Source organism: Hermetia illucens, chromosome 3, assembly GCF_905115235.1.
Source record: "Hermetia illucens chromosome 3, iHerIll2.2.curated.20191125, whole genome shotgun sequence".
Taxonomy (NCBI): domain Eukaryota; kingdom Metazoa; phylum Arthropoda; class Insecta; order Diptera; family Stratiomyidae; genus Hermetia; species Hermetia illucens.
In genome coordinates, this window is record NC_051851.1 from 69,999,187 (window position 1) to 70,025,270 (window position 26,084).

The 26,084-nt window shown below is 38.2% G+C and overlaps 1 protein-coding gene across 23 annotated transcripts in view; it reads left to right on the plus strand.

The window, feature by feature from the left end:
* The window catches only part of LOC119651965 (RNA-binding protein Nova-1), a 278,014-nt gene that overhangs the window by 141,103 nt on the left and 110,827 nt on the right, over positions 1 to 26,084 (plus strand). Inside the window, exons 1-2 of one of the 23 annotated variants that reach the window (XM_038055832.1) lie at positions 21,855 to 21,987; positions 24,850 to 26,018. The exons of 17 other annotated variants lie outside the window; for them this stretch is intronic. In XM_038055832.1, coding sequence (XP_037911760.1) covers positions 25,061 to 26,018 — 958 coding nt within the window. In that variant the 5' untranslated portion in view covers positions 21,855 to 21,987; positions 24,850 to 25,060. Of the gene's footprint in view, positions 1 to 16,657; positions 16,700 to 21,854; positions 22,613 to 24,849; positions 26,019 to 26,084 lie in introns of those variants that run through there. 5 more of the 23 variants (XM_038055827.1, XM_038055829.1, XM_038055831.1 and 2 more) reach the window with 5 other exon arrangements.

Below are 26,084 nucleotides of genomic sequence, written 5' to 3' on the forward strand. Positions count from 1 at the left end.
CACCCTTTCCACGATATGCGTATCACACAAATGAATTTTCGGGGTCCTTAGTATTTTTGCCATAGTTTCAAAAAGTTAGATTCGTTGGATTGCCATTAAATCTCCGACGTGTAATTTCCTTGCCACTTTCTAATTTCTATTAATATTTTATATATATTTTCGTTAACCGCTATCTCTCTCTCTCTCTTTCTTCCCATCAAATCGTACTGTCCACTTCTAATCCAAGAAACTCCTTCAAATAAAAGTTCGCTTTCACTCCCACTTGAATACTACTTGGCCAATTTCAATGTGCCCTACCCTACCTAGAGTGACGTACAGGTACCTCCAACTTAGTGTCTTCACCGTATAGCACTAAATAAGAGGACAAGTTGTTCCGAAAATACCGATATATGTGCGCCAAAATAGATAACCATTACCGAAAAAGAAAAGTCGTCTAATTATTTACATTAGTTTAGGCACGGTCTATTCCACACAGGGATATTATCCCTCTGCGTTTTATGCGACTTGCGTGATTAGAAGAGCAATGGCCATACGGTTGATTCTCTCAAATTGATCATTGCAGAATGAGGAATATACCTGGAACTGCAATAATCCCCCCTACCATTTGAAGAAAATACACTAGCTCTTTTGGGGATGACTTTGCGCAGATTTCTGGGGACCACATCCTCGACGGCGATAATTAACCTGGCGAAATATAGACAAGCAAACGAAGATATTTAAATAAGTGTTAAAAACCTTTGAAGTAGAATCAGTGTAATCCGAGGTTCCTCATTATGTCGCCTACCTCATGGGATTCCCCGATTACAAGTCTTTGGAATTATGCTACAGTTGGTATCCTACTTTTTAATACATCTTCCGTACTCTACCTGCTATTTGCTGCAATTATATTCACGATTTTGCTATATATTTGCCAATAGATCGGCGATAAATCAATTTTATTACTAAATTCGTCAACTGTCTTACTAGTAAATATTTATGGCAAGTTATATGGTTGGCATGTGGCATGTTTAGGCTACTAAGCTGTCACGACCAAAGATCGCAGATCAAGTCTTATTGGTGACTGAGAGATCTTCATCATGACTGAATGTCTGATATCAGTCGACTCAACTGTGGATGAATCCCAGAGTCAAATTTGAGTGACAACACCGGATAAGCTCACCAGATTACCCCATAGTGTACCATTATGTGATGAAGTCAAAATGAATTAAGTGCTGTAACACACGTCAAAATCTAGATCCAAATTATTGCGCCATCGATCATTATTGCCATTTGTGGCATTCTCAGATCCGATTTATTCTTACAAGTTTCACTCGGCTCTTTTCTCTTCCTACATACAACCCCACGTAGTCGGAAAGATCTGTTCCAAACAATACCCCATTTATCGGAATCAACTGAAGCACAGAAATCTATATCTAAGTCGCTCCTGTCTGCAATAATCTCCCACATTGTGCGGTTGCCGATGGAACGTAAACTTATCTACGTATTCCTCCAAGCGCATGAAGGCAGGGTTAATACCGATATTCACCTTCTCCATCTCTCGCAGGTTGTTGTTTTACGCATATGCTTTCTTTTCTAAAGACAGTGACTCCATGCAAATTTTCTGCTTTTGAACCATGACATGCCCTTTTTGTAACATTACTGTTGCCTCCTCCTCTCTACTTTTTTTGACTTCTTCCTTCGCACTGAAGATTTACTCCTCACATGTAATGCATGTTTGAACGCTTCATTTTGGCTTTCTCCCATATCATTTTGACCTTTTTCCGTGCGCAGCCTAATTCTTGAACTTTCGAACCTGTCCGTGTTTTCTCAGTGCCATTCAATGAGAGCAGTGCCTTTAGCAGGATCCGCCGCAACTGTTGTCATCGGATCACTAATGAGTCCTCACATGCTATCATGTCCACGTATCCTAATTTTTGAGTCCGGATAGTTCAGTCGTTAAGGCACTAGGCTTTCGCAGGTACGGTTAACAAGAAAACTTTTCCCAGCAAACAAAAGACGATGCATTCACTTTAGTCGGTTTGTTAGTGGCTATGTATACTACCTTTCTCCGGTCGCCTGTGTAGGTCACTACAACTGTGGAGTTCGGCCTGCACGTGTAGATCGCTGTCATCCACCAAAAACTCTGTCACTTTTCAACACTAGTATTGCCTTCAAACGGGTCACCAGCTCCTTCATAGCCTCCTTAAATTTCTCTTGTTACTGGATCGAAGGATCAAAGATAAAACCATACTATCGTTTTTCTCATCTCTCTATTTAAACATTCGTATTTGCACTCACAGATTCACACTTTTGCCAAAATCCGCTTAACACTTTTAGTAATTCAAGGCACACTCGCACCTAAATGCGACCATACAATAATATTGTCGAGTGAACAAACCCATGTCAACCACAACTTTATTTATTGAACACATTTTCTAATCTAATTGCTGGTTTTCTTTACGTTTTTCTTAGGATAACAATTCTATTATTTCTTTTTTGAGTTTTCACAGTCCCGGCAAATACCGGGTTTTACCTAATGCGCTAGTTGCAAATTATTCAGGTTCGGACGATCCTACCTATTTACAGAACATATGTTATAAGGGCAACTAGTCGGTAGATTTGCACGAACATCCGACCAAAAAAACACCCCACAACATCGAGTACGTTTTCTACATGGTTTGAACCAGACTCTCTAAGGACCCCAGGACCTCATGGAAAGCCGTAAGAGATTCAAGCACAATACCTGTAGCTAAGAATATTATGAGAACTACAACCACCCTCTCGAAATACCAAATTCCTTTGACTTCCCGAGCGATTGACTCACAGTCAGTTTTCTTCTCCACTTATTTTCGTTGTTGCTATTGTGCGGGATAGAAACATAAATAATATGTGCGAACTGACTCATCTTGTTCACTAACAGCACGTCAGGCTTGCTGTGTGGTATATGACGTAATTACTTCTGCAATTTATATTGTAACTACCAATGTGAAAAGTCTATTGCATTACTAGGTGACAGTTCGTTCAGCGTCCTCCCTATCTAATAATCGCTGCACTACCAACCTGAACTTCTAAATAAATATAAATTTTGTTGCTTCAAAAACGTCGAGCATTATACCTGGCACCCATCGACCAAAACCACTTTACTATGGCCAATTTCAAAGACGATGGCTTTTCGGACCAGTAGGCATCCAATATGAAATTGCGAAGTAAAAAATTGTTGATGAGGCTACGGACGATGAAAAAGGGTTTATAAAAATTCCAAACAAATCATCTCTGTTCTTGTCACCTAACTTTTCCAGTGTGCCAGATCAACCCTACATGTTAAAATAGTTTACTATGGAATTGCGACTAAGAACTCCCATTCAAAGATCAGGCTAGAAACAATTTCCTCATAACAAGATGCTGGAAATATTGAAACATTACTAAGGCTCAAGACGCAGTTGACCATCATGAGAGCTAAACTAAAACATACTTCGTTTAGGGGCTCATTATTCTAAATGTTTTCTGTTATATTTTCTATTTCAAACTCCATATTTCAGAGAACGAAACCCTACGAAAAATTGCGGATTCGAGCTAAATATGGTATCCCCTCCCGTCTAAATTAAACAGTCAATCTAATTTTGTTAGTCTCTCTATTTCAGCCCCCATAAAAACTCCGAGCCCGAGCGATGGATCTGTTACAGAGAATCTCTCTGATTTCAAATTTAGGTATTTTGAGGAGTTACTTGATTTTCTTCCTTGGAATGTGACTGTTCATTCATTTGTTACGATGATAATGAATGTGTGACACTTATCCTAACATTTGGCACATCCATGTGGTCTTATTTCATGGCTTGCTATACATTTTGTTCCCCTACAAAAACCCCAGTCTCTCTTATCTCAAGAAAACAAGTGGACAAGCTTAATATAACAACGTTTACTTCTACAGTGCTTTCTTGCAGAAGCAGGTCTAACAAGATAAGAAAAGAAAGGGTTTGATTCTCTTTGGTAATTTCCTTCAGAACAGTAGATAAGGCTGTATCATATTCAGCCCGGCCCGAATTTCCTTCCTAAACGACTCCCACATTCATTTGAACCGTCAAGTCACCTTCAGTGCTATTGTGACAAAATATGAGCCCATCATATCACACTTGAGCATGACAACACTTCTATTTAGATGTTTACATAGTACTTACCTAGAAGCCCATCATCAACTGGGAAATGAAAACGATATCATTACCAGCTTCGCACAAAATGACGAATTCAAGCTGTGAAAATTATTCTAAAGCGATCATTCCTATTAGAGCGCATACAGCACGCTTTCAACACTTCCGTCGCTGACGTGTCACTCTACAAAATTTCACGTGTCATTAAACACATTCGTTTTGAGGTTTTTGGGGTGGGGAGTTTCTAAGAACGGGTCTCCGAGGTAACTGACCCTTTTCAGACCCCCACACACCTACTCTTTGTACCTAATGTCAAAACTAATTCCGACTTCGGAAAGTACTAACCTATAGTTTGATACTCGACATGACCATTTTCAGTGGAAAAAAATTTACATCCCGCTTTCGCATGTACGGGGATCCCCCTAAACTCAACGTGCAACTATGTTACTCACTGCATGCGAGGAGATTCCCAGAACCTTTTTCTACTATATTTCGTATTAATAGAAGCAATCATTTCTGAGATAAAGTTGTGACAGACCGACAGAAAAGCAAACGGACGGACAGACAGTAAACCGATTTTAATAAGGCTTTGTTCAACATAGAACCTGAAAAAAACTCCGTACCAAACTCCCGCGATCATGAGGAAAGTTCCACCACGGATCACATCCGTAATTTACGCTTCTCCTCCTCCTCAGATCTTCATAAGGCGCGCCGTTTACGAGATCCACACTGCTTGGGCATCTTCAGGCCGTAATATTCTACTGATGTGTGTAGTTAGAAGAACCAAATTTTCCTACAATGCCGAACAATATTTTTTATTTATCGTATATCGATATTTCGACCTCGAACAGCGGAACGCCATCGCCGGAATCGGCTAATCACCTGCCCGTCACCGGCTGAAATTTGGTCTTATTATCACTTTTACATGAGACGTCGAGTTTTCTCACGTTTTCCTCACCTTCTATGTTTACCCGATTTCTTCGCACCCTGCACTCGCTGTCTCTATAAACTCAATTCGCTCCGACTTAGGCGGCCTTCTTCAAACCGGTATCTTCCCAATAGCAGTCCCATTTCGTTTTAGCCAGAAACAAACGCTAAGAATGATACAACAACAAAACGCGTTAACGTTAGAAAATTTTTATCTTATCCTTGAAAATATCATATTTAAGGTTTTAGCGGAAGTGAAAAGGTGACAGAGTTTTGGTAATAAAATTGTCAAAAGGAAAATAAAAATTGTAATTTTTAAATTGACATTTGAAAAAAGTGAATCTCGAGACGAAAACGAGGGGGTGTGCCGTAAGTTGAGCAGGAGGAAAAGGGAAAATGATGCATGCAAGGAAACGAAATTTTTCGTCAGCTAGTTATAGGGCAAACCGAACGAAATAATGCAGATGCTGCGATGCTGTGCTGGAAAGCTAAGAAACTATTGTTTATATTATAGGAATAAAACCAAATTAGCGTAGTCCTCCAACCCAATTTAATCATTATATGGGTTTATTCAATCTCAGCAGATCTTAGCTCGAGCCCATCACGAGTGTATAGCGTGAAGAACTTATGGAATATTGGGACCTTATGTAAGGATACTGAATTGATTATGTCAAACGTTGCCAAATATTTGTGCAATCTTTCCTAGTGATTGATTGATTTCATTTTCTGAGAGCATATCTTTTCCAAAACTTCCAATAAAATCTGTGGAACCCATAACATAATACTACCCACCTAAAGTGATCCAAAGTGTTCGAAAGTTATCAACTTTACAATTCAATCCAAATGGATCATTTGGAATTTAATTAGCAGTTGAACCCCAAATATACCCCATTATCAGCAATACTAATTATCAGACAGTTTTGACCCTCTTAAGTCAGTTGCCTACCAGCTTTTACAATCACATAAGAGGCACATAATGTCATTCAATCAAATCGTTGCCATTGAAAAGTAATTAAATTTACATTAAGGCTACCACGCGACTAGTAATCGCTTGGGCTGCGAGTGGCGACAGGTGGGTCAGGTGCTTACCTGTATACTTTGTAGATTCGTTACGCGAAAGCTCATTCGTCAACATATTTCAAGTTTATTATTTATCACGTGCCACTGGAGCGTTCTCTACTCCTTGTGAAAATAGCTGTGGTGCAGGCACTTAATTCTCTCTCATTTTTCATAGAATGTCAAAAGTCCATTGGACAAAAAGTATCTTGACCAGCAAGTCAGACGGAGCTTACCGTCTTATACACCTGGCCATGTAGGTGTTGAGCTCGCTCACTTTCTGCACAAAAAGCTTATGCGAAAAGTGAAAAAGCGTCTGCTTTTGAGTCAGATAATCGTCTATTTCTGCTGGACTTACTTATGTTCGTAGAATACAAGTTTCAATCTTCTCTCCATTAGCACGGTCCGAGGCCAGGCGCTTGCCGAAGAAAACTCCGGAAATTCCAACCAATTCGCTTGAAATGTTTGAACGCTTTAAGGGTATAGGGGAATCGTTTGCAATTCTTTATATCAATTTAGTAATTCAGTTTAGGCCAAGCAGTTCAAGAAACATGCAGTAACAAATGGTTTTCGCTTCATAATCGAATACGAAAAGTCGCTTGAAATCAAATACCTTGACCCCTGTTGAATGCTCGGCTATGGAGTAACAAAAGTGAAAACCGACCAATATATAAAATAATGGGGACTGGAGATGTTGCTATTTCTAATCAACAAGAAGTATTGATTTATTTTCACTCTCAAAATATGATATGCATTGCTCGTGCAAAATTGTACACCTACGAGCTTTGAATAAACACCGAAACGTGATAGCCCAATTTGCGCGAGTATTGATATTACTGCTACGCTAACTACGCTAACATTTTCAACAACGCTATGCAAACACCACCTTAATCACTTCTCCATTACCTCGAAAACTATCGAAATATAACCTAAAGACTATCTTAGTTATCTTCCAATCACCGGGTTTGCTTCTCCTCTTGAGACGACTTACATGTTTCGGACATCTTTAATCTTTGAGGATTAGAAAGATTAATGGCACAGCTTTCTTATTTTTCGCTTCTTCTACACCTTGTTTGATGTTTTTGGATGACGCAACACTGAAGTAGTGAAATAAATAGTAAACTCCGTAATTAAAGTTGTAATTTGATTACAGCATCACATATAGTAGCTTCTTCGTCTTGAATGGCTCGACCGGCCAAATCGGTTTTTGGCCTCCAGCTAGATTTGGATTATATTTTTGTTTACTGGAAAATTATTTGTTTCTATCGATTGGTCATTTTACTCTATGTAAAGAGAAAAGAAATTGTACAATATTTGGTCCAGTTCAGCTAGACGGCTGTGGGTGGTGTAAGTCTTAACCTTTCACTTTACTCAGCGCAATATGCCTTGGACTGAACACTAGGGAACGGTTGTTAATCCACTCCTTAAATTTTAGATTAACAACAGGCCGACGACCGGAAGTAAGGGGCTCCAAACTCTTTTATATAATCTTTGTATTCATAATTGTTAGGTGGACACGTAACCAAACACGCGACTCCATGAAATACATATTTTGATTTCCACCGCTCCAACGAGGTAGCGTCATTTTGTAGTACTGTATAGGGAGGCAATTTGCAGTTATGAATATATTTAATCTACTTCGACTTTGTTAATAATGGTAAGATTTGTTTTTAACTAATATGCGTGTATTCAATTTTCTTGACGTCAAAGAATTCAAATTGGGAATATTTACTGCTGAGCGACGGGTTGGATTTTTTTGTTGGTGTACAATACCATGTGATTGAGATGCTAAGATGTCTCTCTTTTCCTCCCATTTCCCATGAGAGTCTTAAAGGCGAGGCTGACACAGTGATGCATACTCAGAAGAAATACTCGATTCGGGCATAAGCCACAAACCTAGAAGCTGGGCCTAGTTATTTTTACTGGATATCTCTCTTGCTGGAGTTATTTCTTACCCCTTCTCTCATTCAACACAAGGATTCATTTTCAATGGTCTTCTAATGTGGCAACTTAGTCTGTAGTCAATCAGCTAAATGAGCGAACTATTAAGAGTGTTGTTTCTATTTCGGTTATTATCTACATATTATCACTACTTTGAGATCTACCGAGAGAGAGGGATCCTGTTCCCGAAGACTTTCAGATGCCCAGAATAGAGGAACTAACAATAATTGGATTCATTGGGCAATTTCAGACAAGGGCCCGCACATTTTGCAATCCAATTTTAACAATTTTTCTCACTATAGCCCTGTATATCTTTCCACCATTTCAGCCTTGATGCTTTAAGTATTAACATTCATCATTATAAAATCTTGCAAAGCAGTACTTGGCATCCAAAAATAGATAACTACGCCAACTTAAAAATTACAAAATAAAAGTTTTTTGTGGAACAAATAATGAAGCGAAAAACAGTTTAATCTACGCATAAATGCGGTAAATTTTACCGAGTTTCCCAGCATCAAGGTGCCTAAATGAGCATACATACATGTAGATCCGAGTATTTCTAGGTATTTCAAAATTTGCCAAACCAAATTCAAATTCAAAATTTTTGCTATTCAAAATCTGAATTTTTATTTTAAAATTCAGAATGTTTTCAGTACTTTGGTATCAAGCTCTACACCAACTTTTTTAACACTAGGTGTGGATAGAGCTGGCAGTCTTTAAAAAAAGTCTCTCATAAGTTTTCTTTGATTATTTCTGTTAAAGGTCCATTTTTTTGGTCAGTCCTCTACCACAAATTTCTCGACGATAAAACGCCTGCTAATTGGCAAATTTATAAGAATGCCAACCGGGAAGCAAAAAAAAGTGGTCGCTATCACCCGAGTCAACCATTTCAAAAATCTTTACAATAAACTGGACACTCGGGATGGCGAGAGAGATCTGTATCGACTTGCTAAAAGCCGTAATGAACGCACACAGGATATCGAACACTTCTGTTGCGTTAATGACAAGAACGGTACTTTGCTTACCAACCGTCGAACCGCAACGGATAGATGGCGAGAATACTTCGAGCAGATTTCAACTGAAGAATTTGCTCATCCTCCACTTCCACAATCATTGCCGACATTTGGACCAGTTCCACTAGTCAGCGCAACTGAAATCGAGGAGGCAATAAAACAAATGAAATCGGGTAAAGCAACAGGACCTGATGACATCGCATCTGGAAAGCGAAGAGCTGGGACCCAAAACTGTGGCTCAGTGAAATCTTTAACCGGGTCATTCAGGAACGAAGAACACCATCTGACTGGCAAGAAAGTACCACTGTTCCAATATGGAAAAAGAAAGGTAGCCCAGCAGAATGTTCAAATTACCGTCCGATCCGGTTACTTTCCCATGCCATGAAGATTTTTGAACGCATTCTTGACAACCGTATTCGCGAAATCGTTGAAATAACCGTGAATCAAGCCGAATTTGTCAAGAACTGCGGAACTACTGACGCAGTACACGCTGCGCGGTTGCTCATGGAGAAACACCGTGAGAAGCATCGCCCTCCTTACATTGCCTTTCTGGATCTAGAGAAAGCGTTTGACCATGTACCACACAAACTCATCTGGTATGCTTTACGAGAACACTTCGTGCCAGAAGAACTCGTGCGCTGGGTTCAATTGCTCTACCACGATCCGAAAAGTAAAGTTCGAAGTATGGCGGGTGTATCAAAACCGCTTCGTGTCTATGTTGGTGTTCATCAAGGAAGCGCCCTCTCACCACTCCTCTTTGTTCTTGTTATGGACACCGTCACACGGGATATCCAACGTCCAGCGCCCTACACACTACTTTATGCAGATGATGCTTCCCTAGGGTGCAATACCAAAAATGATTTCGAGCAACTTGTCCAAAAATGGAATGATCGCCTCATGCAACACGGTCTCAGATTGAATTTAAACAAAACTGAATTTTTGACGACTGATCCTCATGAGACAGGCACAATCACTGTCAGCGGCAGTGATCTGCCCAGAACTGAGCGATTTAAATACCTCGGGTCAACACTATCAGCCAATGGAGAACTGCGTTATGAAATTGCTTCACGCAGTAACGCAAGCTGAATGAAGTGGCGTTCCACACCTGGTGTTGTTTGTGATCGACGTATCAACGAACGTCTCAAATCTAAAATTTACCGCAATGTCGTCCGTCCAGTCGCTCTCTATGGTTCTGAGTATTGGCCGACTATAAATGATAATGCGGTAATGGAGACGAAGAGGCTACGTTGGACTTGTGGCATCACACGTTTAGATCACATTCGAAATGAGGATATCCGCGATCGTTGTGGGGTTTCACCGATCGTGGAAAAGTTGCGAGAGAGGCGTCTTCGATGGTATGGTCACACAATTCGTGCAAACGAGAATTCACTTGCCAAGATTGGTCTGAACATCGAAGTTGATGGTAAACGACCAAGAGGCAGACCAAAACAACGGTGGCTTGATACGTTAGATGGGAATTTGAAAGCCTCGAGATTGCACCCAGATTAGGCATTCGATAGAACCAAATGGCGAAACCGATCACGACGAGCCGACCCTGCTTATGAACGGGACAAAGGCTGAAGAAAAAGAAGATAATGAAATTGAAGATCAGAAAATTGAGCCGAGTCGACTGGTATCCGACGTCCAATCACGATAACAAATCAAATCAATCAAATCAAATCTGCGGCCAGTGAGATTTGAACCGCGACCTTTCGCTACGATAGCCTCCACTTGAGCCATCCGGACACCTGCTCAGATAATTTAATAGTATATTATTATGTTTTCGGGAAATTGAGTGGAACCCTCTTGAATTTATCTGAGAATCATAAAATTGCGGTAATACAAGTACTAATAGTTATGATATAAAGCATGATACTGCCAAGTTTTCTACTATAATTTATAAAGCTATAGTAGGTAAAAATATTATACTAAATATCACTCAATAGTGAACAGCATGACATATAATATTAGCTACGTACAAATGGCACAGTTCAGCATCCAAATATCCTTATATAAGAAATACACAAAACATTTCTTACCGGAAGCGCTGTTTTCTTCAGTGAAGTTGCACGGTTGTAGTCCGGTAAGCCTTCTCTTGCAGTAACGCTAACATGATCTGCAAAGAGCTTTTTCAAGGATGTTTCCTGCATCTGCATATGACATCCAAAATGAAATTCATTATATTCATTATAGTTCGCAAGTGGCGTTGTTGCATCTCAAGTATTTGGACTGTCTTCCGCAATTTCTGAAGCTGGACTTTTCCATGTTCTCTCAATCTCCCTTATCTGCAAAAACGCGAATCTTCATCAATATGTATCCTATGTCGAAGCTCTGTGATTGTGACCTGAAGGCTAGCTCAGCCTTATCACACATTATCTTCGGAATTGCTTTTGTGTCGATTAGGAACTATCTGTCTATGGAGTTTCTGAATCCTGATTTGTGATTATCAATAGCCAGAAAATTGTGATACTTCGCCATCCTACCTTTAGGGGATTCTGTATGTCGACGCCGACTTCACCAATTGTATTAACGATACTTCCGAGTAAACCACTAATTCATGCTTACTTTTTTCATGAACAGTATTATAGAGAGATAGATTTAGTCGATGAAGTTTCTTAAGTCGCTTAAACCTATAGTTAAATCCACATTTATTTTATATTTACATTGAAATATCTTTTCCTGTCAAGGTCTCCTATGGCTAATTGTTTCGAAGGTTCTGTCGAAGTCCCCAAACGTTGTTTCTATTAACTGCTCTACTCGTACAATTTGTTCAAAGGCTTAGACTGTTTTTCTTTTCGAAAGTCGCCTTCTGAATATTGTTATATTCTAAAGTAAACAAGTCGGGAAACCGGAAGCTAGACGCTTCAGGTACGAAAGGTTTTGTGTATTTCTTTTATAGAGAGATTTGAATGTGCATTTGTCCCATTAGCATATAGCACGTAAAATATGCATATATTATGTGAAAATTTCCACTTTCAAGTGATATTGACATTCATAGTCTCGAATTTGCAGAGAAGCGACAGTTTTGACCCAGCATAACTTTGTTAGTAATAGTGCGTTCACCAAATTTGGCAGGATCATGCTCTATGCTGTAGCCTACATCGCTTGCATCGATTTTGTAATTCTAGGGTGAACTTAAGGTGGGTTTTCCTGTCAATTACTAAAAATTATAGTAATGTACTATTATTAACTTTATTTGAACAGGTTTCGGTACGGAGAGTATTTCGGAGCCTAGGCACCATAAAGTGGCAGCCCCCTGATTTTTTTTCAGATTTTTCGGTTTGGTAATTTCTGAGAATGGGTTCGTTAAAAAAATGATCACTTTCAACCCCCCGCACTCCCCACCTCTCCACCAAATGTCAAAACTAAGACCGGATTTGACAAGTACTAACCGAGACCTTTAATTTGATATCCCACATGACTATATTTGATGAAAAAAATTTTACACCCCCCTTTTGCATGTATGGGGACCCCCCTCAAATTCAACGTAACAGGATATAACTTACTATATGGGTGAGCGTTCACAGTTCCCACCTTTCTACCAAATTTGGTGCCAATCGCTACAACTATCTCCGAGGAAAATGCGTTTGACGGACAGACAGACAGACGGACAGTGAAGTCCTCGGTGTTTAACGTAGGTACCTGTCTTGAGACTTAATCCTACGGCCTTTTCAGGCACGGATTGATTTTGTGATCGCAATCAGAGCCCCGTTAGCCAAGCAGAACGGTACCAGTCTATACCAAGTGCATGGCTTAGCATTCATACTGGTGGATGCAAGAATTACCAAAATTCTCCTGAAGTATAAGTGTAAACCGATTTTAATAAGGTTTTGTGTTTACACAAAACCTTAATAAAACAAGTCGGAATACCGGAAGCTCGCGCTTCGGGTATAAAGGTTTTGTGTTCATCTTATGTAAGAGACGCACATTTCTGTCCGTATATAGCTACAAATCCAACATAATCCTTCATATTTTTCCAAACTACGAGACATACGTACATATTAGAGCCATAGATATCACGCTCACTCTAAACAAACAAACTGCCTATTACCGAATACTGTACACATATATGCACATATCTAAATTTATCGTACCCATATTTCCGATTTACGTCTTATATCTATCTGAATTAGGCACTAGCCGCAAAGTTCATTAGCACGCATATATTATATACCTACATATACACATGTCTGGTTGACAAATAACTAAAAAACTAAAACAAAATAATTGTCTGCGACCCAATTCATAAGAACTCATTTCGTTGTGGCATTGACGAATTGATATGTGATGATGACGTCATGCGGGTTGTAGAGTGCACGAAATTCACAAAAAATTGTAAAGTTTTACCCCCAATAACTTTGTTAATAATAGTTGGATTTTCTTCAAACTTGACCAAACTGTGCACTATATTCTTCGTTACACTAATGCCAAATTTTGTATTTCTGGGATGAACATAAGGGGGGATGCCGGGTAAATTTCTAAAATGTGGAAATATACTATTATTAACTTTATTTGGGCAGATATCGGAACCGGATATATTTTGAGGCCTAGATTTCGTAGAGATGCACCACTGTGATTTTTTCCAGATTTTTCGGTTGGATAGGTTCTGAGAACGAGACCTGTTACACTTTTTGTGGGTCATATTTTCAACCCTTACTCCCCTATGTTTCATCTAATATCAAATATTGAACCAGATTCGAAAAGTACTAATTGAGACCTTTCATTTGATACCCTACTTGGCTACATTCTGTGAAAAAAAAATTTGCACCCTCCATTCACATGTACGGAGAGCCCCCCCTTAAACTTAACGCAAGATGGCGCCACTTACTGCATGTAAAGGGATCACCAGATTACATACTCTCACCAATTTTCGTGACAATCGGTCTAGCCGTTTCCGAATAAATCGGGTGTGACAGACAGACAGACAGACAGACAGACAGACAGACAGACAGACAGACAGACGGACAGACGGACAGACAGACACCGTCACCATTCTAATAAGGTTTTGTTTCACACAAAACCTTAAAAAGGCAAGGATCTTGTTCAAATAAGCCTTTTATAGCAATTTCTCAATTTTCGGAAAAAGAATAGTTATTTATGTTTTGGAATGATGCGGTTATTACTTCTTTGCCTCATATTATTTCGAGGGGAAAGCTCCAAGCGCAGACCTTGATTTGCTCTTCTGCTATTGCGGTTTTAATTGTAATGATATTGCACTTCCTCCTTTTATCCGCCGCGCTTACCCAAAAACAGTCAATTTATTCGTGGAAATACTTCTACATAATTTGTTTGTGCAAGGAGAGCAACGAATGAATTCTTATGCATCCTTATGTTGCTTTTTCCTACTATTTTTTGGCTCTCTATCACCATTTTAATATAGAATTTCCGCGGGCTGTTCTTTTCTTAACCTACTTCTCGGTATGTTGCCTAAAAATAATTGCTATTATTGTCATCCGCTATTACATTCTGTTTGTAAACTCGTGATTTTGTCAGCCGGACTTAGAAATTTAATTCGTTTTTCCCTCTCTTAAATATGAACCTACCTTTCTGATTGACTCCGCGCTAAGTATTATGTTCATTTTTAAGAATATATAGTCAACGTCTGTTCTTATTTTTATTCGAAATTTTAGTAGCGTGTATCTGTGACTGAAGAAAATGTGGTGTTTGGGCGAACTCATATCTGATACACCTGTGAATATTCTTGCTGGGAAAGTTTTACCCCTTGTGGTGAACAGTGTACTAGCTCGTTGTCACGTCCGAAAAAAAAGAGATTTTCATGGAAAAGTTGCGAAAAAAGCGCTCCAAATGTCCAAATCGAGGAGAAACCGAAAACCGTCCAAAACAGATGGCCGGACACCCTAAACGAAAAACCCTCGACTGAGAGAAGGGAGAAGAGAACTCATCAGCAATTATATATAGTATAATTGGAAAAAGTATAATGTGGACTGCAAAACGGGTAATCTGAACCGAAGTTACCATTAACGGAATAGTCTAGACCGAAATTCAAACTCATAATAATAGACGAGTCGACCATTGCGGCATCCGAAAATGAAAGATAAAAGTACCACTGTACCCCACATTGGGCGCCAAAGTAAATATTCCATTTTACATAGAAAATTCATTTGTTTTAACTTTTTGTATGATTATACTATTGTGTCGGTGCAGAAATGCGTAATTTTGTGATTTCAAAAGATGTATGAATTATTTTAGTCAAAGTTTCACTCATTAGTTCAAAGTGCCTCCTTCCCAAGCGCGAATTCAAGATCATATAAAAACTCCACTCCTAAATTAATCAGCCGTCTATTTACCACAAGTTAATTTCCTTGCTTCATTCAAAAGATACATTATAATCAAAATTCGTCAAAACCACTATCACAATATGTTAATGCATCTATTAAAAGATATAGCAACAGATCACATTAGGCAACTTGCTACCCGCATTAAACTCCGAAATCAACAATGCAAATAAAAGATGTCTAACGAAAATCGAGGCTGTTACATCAATAAAACAATATATTTCCACTTTTGAATATTTTCATTCAATAATATTCATTCATTGCTTAATATACGTTTTACGAACAATAAACATAAGTCACTCTATTAACCTAAATCTTACCAAATATCAGCAAATTTGGCCAGCTCAGACTTAACCACAAAAAATCTCTTACCATAAATGAACATTTTAGTTTAGTAATTTGTGAAATGATTCCATAAAGTTTTCTTCATATAACTACATACATAAATATGTATATGCGTGAGCAGTGTGTGCTTGTGCTTAGTGGCAAGATACAGCTCCCATAGTTTTCTTTTACATTTCGTCGTTTGTTGGGCTTTTATAATGTCATCTGTCTATAAACTTCTTAATAATATTCTCATTAGCGTGTCATGAGCTCACGAACAAACGAGTTTGCTGCTAAGAGAGCAGAGGATTGAGTGTAAAAGATACAGATAGCTGGTTAGAGATAGCAGTTGAGCCATTATTGCGGAGGTGTAATTGTGTGTACACATCAGCAGAAAAGTTGATGTCATGTTATGTTAATATTACTGTCAACCTTACGTAGAAAACGCAACCGGTTTAAGGGAACCGCAACGCACGATTTTCATAAATTACAGTCCGGCAATAATATATTTCAAATTATCTTAGCATTTCGTGTTATATGTTCGAACTACCTTTTTGTAAAGATTGCTTGAGATCGTCTGCCGTCGCGGCCCCGCTTAAAAGATGTTATTCACGGCTAATATCTTACATAATCTTCGCCTGGATCCAATGGCTCTTTACAAAACAGAGAGTAGCCATTAGCTTTTGACCGAGCTTATAATAAATGTTTCTCTATGTTTTCCATTCGCCCCTGATACAAATATTATGGAAAACCCCGCAGTCATTCGTTTTTTTTCATAAAAAATAAGTTATAACTAGAAAACAATGTTCTGAGTCCACAATGATATTCCATCAAGGTTGGAGAGAACTACCTCAAGTCGGAGTTATCTATTAATTTGAATGTATTTCAGCCATAGCAGAATGTTTAAAACTTGTAAATTTTCATACATAAATACATTTTGAAAAATTCAAACAAATTATTTTTTTTTTCTTTCCAGGTAAGCTCTTACTTTCATCACGATAATAATACGACATGTTTCGTAAGTACTGTGAATTCTATTCTATCTAATGATGCTTTTATTTTGGTCGCTAATTGGCAAAATAAAGTGAAATTAATTGATTTGAAAATCATCCGAATAATCCTAAAAATGCTCTCCAAAAACAATGGATTCCAACTGATGACAAAAACCATCAGTGGTCTCCTGATATATGTATACAACTCATTGTAAAGAAAGTTTGATTATTATTTTGCCTTTGTCTTCATCGACATTTACGCAAATATTATGATAAGATAAATGAATTTAATTAGTCTTCCATAAGAAAAATGATCAATAATATAAGTAAAAGATTCATTTATACTCCCTATGCGCCTATAAGAAAGATAAAAATGCTTAGTGAGTCTTATCCCATATCAGAAAATGTTGCATCCAGAAACCTACCCTGAATGTATCCCAAAATATATGAGGACATTTAACATTTAACACTGTTTGAGTCTTACTTCCTTTGGTTTTATTTCTTATTTTACAAACACATGAATATTTTTGTTGAGCACTTTATAATAAGGTAAATAATTGTGGATGTCCAAAGTGAGCGTAGGCGAAGCTACCATAAAACCTAAATTAAAATTGGCGACAAAATATCATGCAAATCCACGACCACCTAACTACAACTCAACTGAAGTGACAGGTCGCTAGTTAGGGTCAGAAATCTGGAGAGAGGGTCCTTTTTGACACTTCCGACTACGGTGATATGAGCCCGCGTCAGAACTTGAAATACAAAAAAATATCGCGCATAAAAGCTTAGCTCGAAATGGAACCTCGTGACTGGAATATCGCGATCGCAATTGAAGATCCACAGTGTACCGCATCTCAATCAATGTGTATCTTGCTTCAGATCTTAATAAGGACGCATTAATTCTGCAAGCGACTAATTATTTTATTTACCCACTACCTTACTGAAATTCATGCGATTATCTGTGAACTATCTTTCTTTCTCAGTTTTTACTTTCGAAAAGGGGAACAACAAGAATATAATTTTTACATATTAAGTTACCGTTCAACTCAAATGCTTCTCTATTTCCGGCTTCGAACCGTTAGCCAACAATGTACGAAAGCATAGAAGTGCACGTTTTGACGATGGGAGTCTTAAAAAAGTAAATTTTGAAATGGCTGCATGAATATTAACAACTCTTAGCAAAACCTGAACAAGTCAAAATGTGTGTGCTATTCTCTTAGTATATAATTCAAGGGGCCTCCTTGTCAGTTATGTAATTAGACTTTAAATAAATAAATTAACGCGACCCTTCTCCTTTAAGCAATTTCTTGGGATGGGAATAATTTTTAATCAACAATTTTATTTAATAAAACCTAACTTCCCGAATTCATGTTAAAAGTATTTTCAAATACAATAAGCAAGTACTTCCATTTCCATCCTCTTCTTAGGGAAAAAATTATACGCGCCTTTTAGATCTATACCAAGTCTAAAATGCAGACACTTACTCCATAATTGCAGATTCCACCGAAAAGCTTGTATGTGACAGACGGACAAGCAAAAAAACAGACAGGTGGATTGACAGTGTATCTGCTTTAATAACTGAAATCAAATTCCTGAAATTGTTTTGGTATGATGGTAAGAAATCTATAAGGTAAAATGTAAGATATTAGCGAACTCTCCCACAAATAACAAAGAAAATTCTCAATATCGCCTTTGGAAGTGAAATGAACGGAAAAATCAATTAGAAAACATTACTCAAAAAGTAAATTTTCAGTTTCACAGAATATGATGGAATTTAAGCAAAAAGGAAAACTGCCTCGGTCATCTTAGTCGCTTTTGCTGAAACGTCAAGTAATTTAACTTTTAAGAAAATGCGGCAATTATGGTGAAAGTGCTGTCAAAATCTTGAATGAATTATTATTGAAAGGATCTGTTTTCTTGTTTAAGATACAAAATTTAGACCCATTCTCTTGCATCTACATAAAATCGAGAAGTATTCGAGGTGCGGTAAGATGATTAATGGCCTTAACTAATTGCAATTGCCTTTAACATTTTTTGGATTTTTCGGAAAATTGGAAAAGTAACGAAAGTTTCTTACTGTACGCACTGTCGCCTTACAAGAAACGATCCCGTTTAGAAGGAATACGGCCGGAAGCTCCAGACACTTTATTGGCGGAGGTAGTCCACACAGACTCAATGGATCTTAAAAATCCTTACTAGCTACTGTTGATACTCGAAATCGGGCTCGGTAGTCCCACAACCCTCAACGAATTTCCGCTTTCTACTGGGTATGCTTCTAGGTCGTACCCAGATTTCTTCTTTATTTAGTCAATTTTATTACATTTTTCATTCCATCCACCCACAATTGATGAAATTAAAATTCTTACTCAGTTTTAAGATATATCTTAAAATTTCTTACTCATCAAAATGCTTAAAAATATCGATGACTCCCAAAGTACGAGGAAAGAAAGGCGTTAGATATAGATATTGGCTCGGGGATATTCCTCTTTTCCTCTCGCCGGAACTGATGACAACTTTTCATGTCGTTGCACCAATAACTGAATGATAGTATTATATTCTAACTTCTAAAAGGCATTTAAAAAAGGAATGACTTTGGCAGGACTTTTCGTCTCTTTTGGTTTTTCATGCCTGGTACCTGGTAAGTATAAAGGTTAGGCTGTGAACTCGCTTGGGAGGAGGACACTTTGCGCAGAAAGTGACATTGTGCTAGTAATTTTTTTACTATTGGTGTCTTCTGCTAATGATTTGATGTGTTAAACCCAGCCGCGAGCTTTAAAATATAAGGTAACCGTTTTGCAGATTAGATTAGAAGTAAGGCTTTATTTTTTTATGTCGGTACCTAGCCGGAATATCATGGGACAATAGCAGTCGGTTGCATTCTCCAATCCAGGTAGATCTGGGGTAGCAGGAGATGCTATGAAGAAAATGGAAATTCTATAAACCGCATCCGCCAACATCTACTGGAGGGGAAGTAGCAAGACAAGATGAATCCATCGTAAATTTTTCCTACTTCAACAGGAGCATACGAATTTCTGAAATGTTAATCTCTACGGCCCTGTTTGAGTAGTACCTGGATTTTTTCAATTTAATATTTCGACCAGCGCAACTTTTGTTGCGGGCTTGGCTATTCTTGTGGATTCTAACTCCTATCCTGGGACAAGTTATAAATGCACCAGTTTTAAGTTACGAGCATTTGTGATAGTAACAGGTGAAGGGCCTTAGCACATGTTGTCCTACTGGCCATCAAATAGGTAGGCACACGTGTGCTGGTGGGTACTTAATTACGGCCGTGCTGTTTTACTGACAGTAAGCGGTAAAACTCAGGTGGCTCAAGATCAGAAAAATATGATACATAAAAATAACTTTCAATATGAATTCACTATTGAGTTGTGTGCCAGCATTGTCTTAGGGGCGGTGGCTCCTCTTCTAGTAGCTTTGGAATAACTAGTTCTAACTTTTGACGAAAACCATATAGCTTCCGTCGGTACTTTCAATAGTAATTGTATGAATATGGGGGAAAAGTCTCTAATACATAGTGGGATTGAGTGATTGGGATTAGACATGGGATCGGGCTAATAAGCTCTCCTTTCTCTTCCAGAAAATATTGGATTTAATGTTGATGGCTATACGTATTACTCATAACTTTTCCATATCAATTTGCTATCAACGCTTAAAGGGCCACCCATCGCAAAACCTTTCTCAAAACTTTTTTTTGTAATTTCTGCAGCTATCCCACATTGGGCGCCATTCTCATAAAGTGACTTTCAGCGAAATATGCGGACTAAATACTTTTCATAAACATGGAGTCAAATAGTCATCAATACGAGATGTAAAAATAGAAAAAAAAATTGGATTTAAATTTTTGGAATATGATAACGTGCGAACAATTTTTATTTGTATCATAACTGATGTGTTTGTAATTTAGAAATTGATTCTCCATCTAAAAAACAGTTTCCGAATATCAAAGTTGATTCTTCTCCTTTTCTGCATATTTTAGTCCAATTATTAATTTTTGGAAAGTTTAATGCTAAAATAAGCGCGGATAGAAACTGACCAGGATTATTCTGCACCAATATTTCGTACTATTTTCGTACGAGTTTGTTGGAAAACGACTTCTCCGCTGAGAATGATGTTTGTGTGAAAACAGAACCAACTTTACACCCGCCAACAGACAGACAAGTTTAAACCTAAATCTCCAGATTCTTCTCCCTGAATATGAACTCAGCCTTTCCGAACCAATCAGTTGAATGAGTTTGAATGAGTTTTTATCAGTTTTATAAGTTAGTGGCTAAAAATAATTAACTCGGAAAGAATAAACAATTCAGTATTTTCATATGTATCTTTCCTCTTATCTTATCATATCACTCAAATGTATCCACATCACTTTTACAGATTAATGTGTCGTTGGTCCCACGTTGGGCGCCATTTCCTAAAAGTAATATTTCGGTGTAATATTGAGAACCTGATAAGTCCGTTAAACTCAAAGTTCCGAAAAATCGGAAACCGTAACTCTCCAGAATGAAAACCATGTAAAACAACCATCGCATTCAGCTTTCTGGTCACTCTCACCGCCGGGACCATTATTATTACAGACATGCAAGGCAGTATAGCAGATAATATAACTATTATTGCCCGGTCCGGTCATAGAAAGAATATAAAAAGCAAATAGCAGTATTGCGGCAGCTCGAACTGAAAGCAAAAAATATTAGTCAACAGCGACACACATAATCGTAGTTGTGGCGCATACATGCAAAACAAGGAATTGCGAGGTGAGGCGACTAAATAGCGCTCAACTGACTTTTATAACACGCGACATCTTTACATTTATGCTTAACAAATTGAAATGTACAAAAAATAGTTTTCCATAACGAGCAGAATTATGTAAAGAAGTTAGGAGAAGAAAATGCACGAGGAAAAAATGCAGATATCTGGGACTACCACATACCTGAGCGCTAGAAAAAAATGACCCAACTCCAACGATTGAGCAGTGTTTCTTGCAGACTTTAGAAGGAAATAGGCAAAAACTGAGAAATAGAAATGGCCAATGTTGGGAAAAAATTCGCGATCGACAACAGACACGAAGACGTGTCAATTGTTGGCTTTGGCTAGTTGACGTCGTCGGTGTTTTTGTTGTTGTTGTTGAGCGGTCGGTGGAATCGTTGGAGCGCACACCGCTGCCTCGCTCCACTAGCTCCGCTGCTCCAAGCAACCTCCAACCCAACCAGCCAGCTCCAATCGCCGCCGAATGAGCCAAGCTCGGGAGCCGCTTCTGAGCTGGGCCGTGAGCTAGCTATGTGGCTAGCTGGCAAGCTAGGTTGGTGCCGCCAGCCAGCGACAACTAAAATTTTTCACCAGTTCGCGTTCGAAGCGCCGAATTTCAATTTTATTACACATTTTATATTTGATATAAACTCGCGACGCGCGGAGCTGACTACTGCCCTCCAGCTCTGCTCTGCATGGAACCCTGTCTCATTTTTTCCGCTTCTCATTCAGTACGTGTTTGTTTTCTAAGTATCCGTTCCGAGCGCATACAATATGAAAACTTCCGAAAGTTTCGAAAGTTACGGAAGAATAGAATAGATCACTTTTATTCATATTTATTTATTTTCCGCGTTTCCAACCATCACTTTTCCGATATTCATTTATTGTTTTCCCCGCTACGAATCGCGTGCATTATCGGGTTAATATCGACTGTAGTGTGATGTATTTTGTGTGTTCGTGGCGTTATCAGTTCCATTATTGTTAGATTCTTGGTATTTACAATTACATCAATGTAGTGATTTACTCTCAATTTCGTGCGTTATCAGTGTGTGATTGAAGTTCGACGGCATTTTTCATCGAATTTCCTGCGGCGAGAAATACATGAGTGATGTGTTCAGTGTTCTGGGGAAAAAAAGTGCCTTAAAATTATAAAAAATCAACACTGAATCTCGTAGATAGTATATTTCGTACTTGTTATTCCTTTAAAAGCAACCTCCACTTCTCACTTTTAGCTGAAAATCAGACATTCGTTCGGTCATCAGAGGGGGATATCAAAGTTAGGATATGTCCTACGGGAAGTCGTAAAACGCATGGAGGCACCTGAATGTCACTTAGACATTCCATCTTACCCCTACATATGTTAGCGTTTAGCATTCCCAGTGTAGGCGTATTGATTCCATAGAAAATCATATTACTTCAGATTAGCAAGAGCCAAGCAGAGCGTATGCGCTATCTTCTGCCTTCGACATGTGATTTGTGATATCCGGGAATGTTTTGTGTTTTATCTCGAATGAAGCTGAGGAATGATGTGATTGCAAACGCTTTCTGCCTCCTTCTTTTTGCAATTCCAATAAATTATCTTGTTGTTATAAGACTGTGATGATGCACATGTATAACAAGTGTGCGACTCTAGATTTACATTCTCTTCTCGAAATCATTCAAGTGAATATTACTAAGCAGACCTACAGCGAGTTTGGCGAGTTCCAGAGGCTATTTACGCCTCTTCTAAAATTTTACGTACAATAGTTGTTGGTGTATCTGGAACCACCAAACACTGCCTAAGTAGTCAGCAACATTTAACCAGTCGTCCATCGATGATGTTATTTGTTCCATTGGATCGCCTTGACTAGATTTTCTTGAAACTTAACTAAAGTATATCTCTGTAAACCTTTTCTTGTACATATCTACGTTTGAAGATAGACGTGACACAATTCTGAAGATAGTTTTCATTCAAGAAATGACTGTTCGCTGACTTTTATGTTTTTTCGAACATATGACGAAATTGAAATTGAATTAAATATTGAAATCGTTGTAATGACACGGGGTGGCCCGCACTCCTCTCCTGCGATACGCACGATTTCATACTCGCGCGGTAACCATTTGCACACATGGTCGCTGATCAGCGCTCAATATCGCTGAATGCGCGTATTTTGCACCAGAGCGTTTGCACTACAAACATAATAACTTTATTTTTATTTACGTATTACCATTTGGCATTGGCAATTGTAGAAACTGTTAGTTTTTTTCGCTTTATTTGCTACCTTGCCAACATTTCAAACCTGATCTTTTCAAAGCGATCTCCTATGAGTTTTTCAACATCTCTTTGATTTGGCCTAGCTTAGATATATGCAAATTAGGGTCGTAATTTACCTTCTGTCAAATATATTCTGTCTTTGGAAAACACTTTATTTGCAACGAATTAAAGACGATCAAAGTCTTGGAAAAAAACTACTTTAAAATTCTAGATCGTCTTCGAATGAAGTCACACTAAAACCTGATTTCCGACATGATCAGCTATTGGCTATGTGTTGCGTTTAATTGTTGCTGACTTTAGATGTTTTCTGCCGCATATTTTACGCTATATTACGTTTTTTCGTATCTTCGACAGTCGCTTCCTAGCAACAGGTGAATTGATTTAGAATAATTTACGATCATTTCATAGAGAGGCACTTGCTTGAAGGTTACTGTTGTATGGGTTCCTATGTCGAACTCTTTCACCAGAATACAAAATATGGAGATTGCCTCGAACGTCTGCAGTCATCTCTTCATTTTTTATATGTAAAACTAGAAACTGTGACAATATGTCCATAAAATGATGACGATTCCTAACTCTATCACCTTTCTCTTCCTAAATGAGTTAGCCGCATTTAATTTGGCGTTGTAGTAGCTTCTTAGATTAGAAAAACCTATTTTCTATTCGCGCCATGATTCCCAATTTATGCAAATTCTCATCTAGATTGAATCAAACGCTTATATGTACACAATTTTCTACGAAATCGATTCCGATCCAAAATCAATCGCAAATGTGAGACCTACTTACCCTAAATAAGATGCATCCATATTGTGTGCACATGACCGGAAAGTGGGGCGTCGAATCTTTGCCATTACCTTATTACTAATTCCAATCAAAATAATTTCCAATTATCCAACTTCCCATGAAAAAATGTCTTCAAATGTCGACTAATCTCCTGTTCGGTAATCGCATTGAAAAAATGATAAAACCTCTCCGACTGTCTCATAATAAAATCTTGAATAGGAAATCTTATCTAACTACCGAAATAACTTGTTTTCGATGTTAAATTGAAATTCGAAGCGCGATAATTTCATTTTCATTTTTATCTCTACATTTGGTTTTATTCAAAAAAATTATCAAATGAATGGAAAAGGAAAATGAAATGATCTACCTACATTACAGATATCAAAAATTTCATTTAAATAATCGCCAAAAGATCATCAATAAATGGCACTAAAGGCACAAAATCTCAAAATTAGAGAAAACATAAAAGTTTATAATATTTTGAACAACGTGCGCGTACTTAAAGTGATCTCATAAAGATATATAAATCATCTATTCCAATCTATCTTAACATTTACGGAATTACGTCGAAAAAACCCAGCATTTTCAAATGTTAAACAGTCAACATCATTTGCAAAAAAAGTATCAGTACCAGTTAGCGGATTTCGTCTCAAACAATACCACCAACGACAACAACGCCACAATTCCATCCTCAAATCAACTCTTCAATGATTTCAACGACGGCGAAATATCAACGAATAACAACAATCCGATGACCGATCAAAGTCATGACAAATCCATTTTTTCATATAATGATCTGGAAGCAGCTCTACAACAATTCTGCATCTCATCTTCATCGCCAACAATTTCGCCATCAGTCTACGCCACAGCCGTTAATTTAATCAACAATAACAATAACAGCAACAACAATAGCAGTAGCAATAATACGACAACCATAAATTCATCGCAATCATCCCTAAATAATAGCTCAAATCGACTAGCATCCATTTCGCCCCTATCCCTGTCACCCCATTCATCCACGAGTACTTTAAATCAGGGCAGTTCCCACAGTGGTTCACCGACTAAGTCTAACGAACATTATCATCACCAGCAGCAGCATCACCATGGCTCCTTTCAGCACCGCTTGAATGCATTCCATCAAAATTTGAATATCCACCACAATCAGCAACAACAGCAGCAACTCAATCAATCCTCGCATCATCAATTCCACCAGCATTCCCCTAGCTTAGGTAGCAGATTAATTTTAGGAAGAGGAAGTGAAAGTCTCGGAAGTCACAACACCAACATGCATCATCAACAGCAGCAACTCCAACATCAACAATCGATCTCGTCGCCATCATCATCGATAACGTCTATTCCGTCCATGTTGTCGCCTCAACAGCAACAACAAACACAGCCAATAAGGAGCTTTAGTCAACAGCATAATTCACATCAGCAACATCACCAACAACATCATCAGCACCATCGACAACACAACCATCAAGCGCATATGCAGTCATCAGATACGAATCCTTCGTCGCCAACATTTAAAGTTTGCTGGTGTTTTGGTAAGTTTTGAAGACAAGTTTAGTTTTGAAAATTTAGACACTAATTTGGAATTGGGAACAGTAACA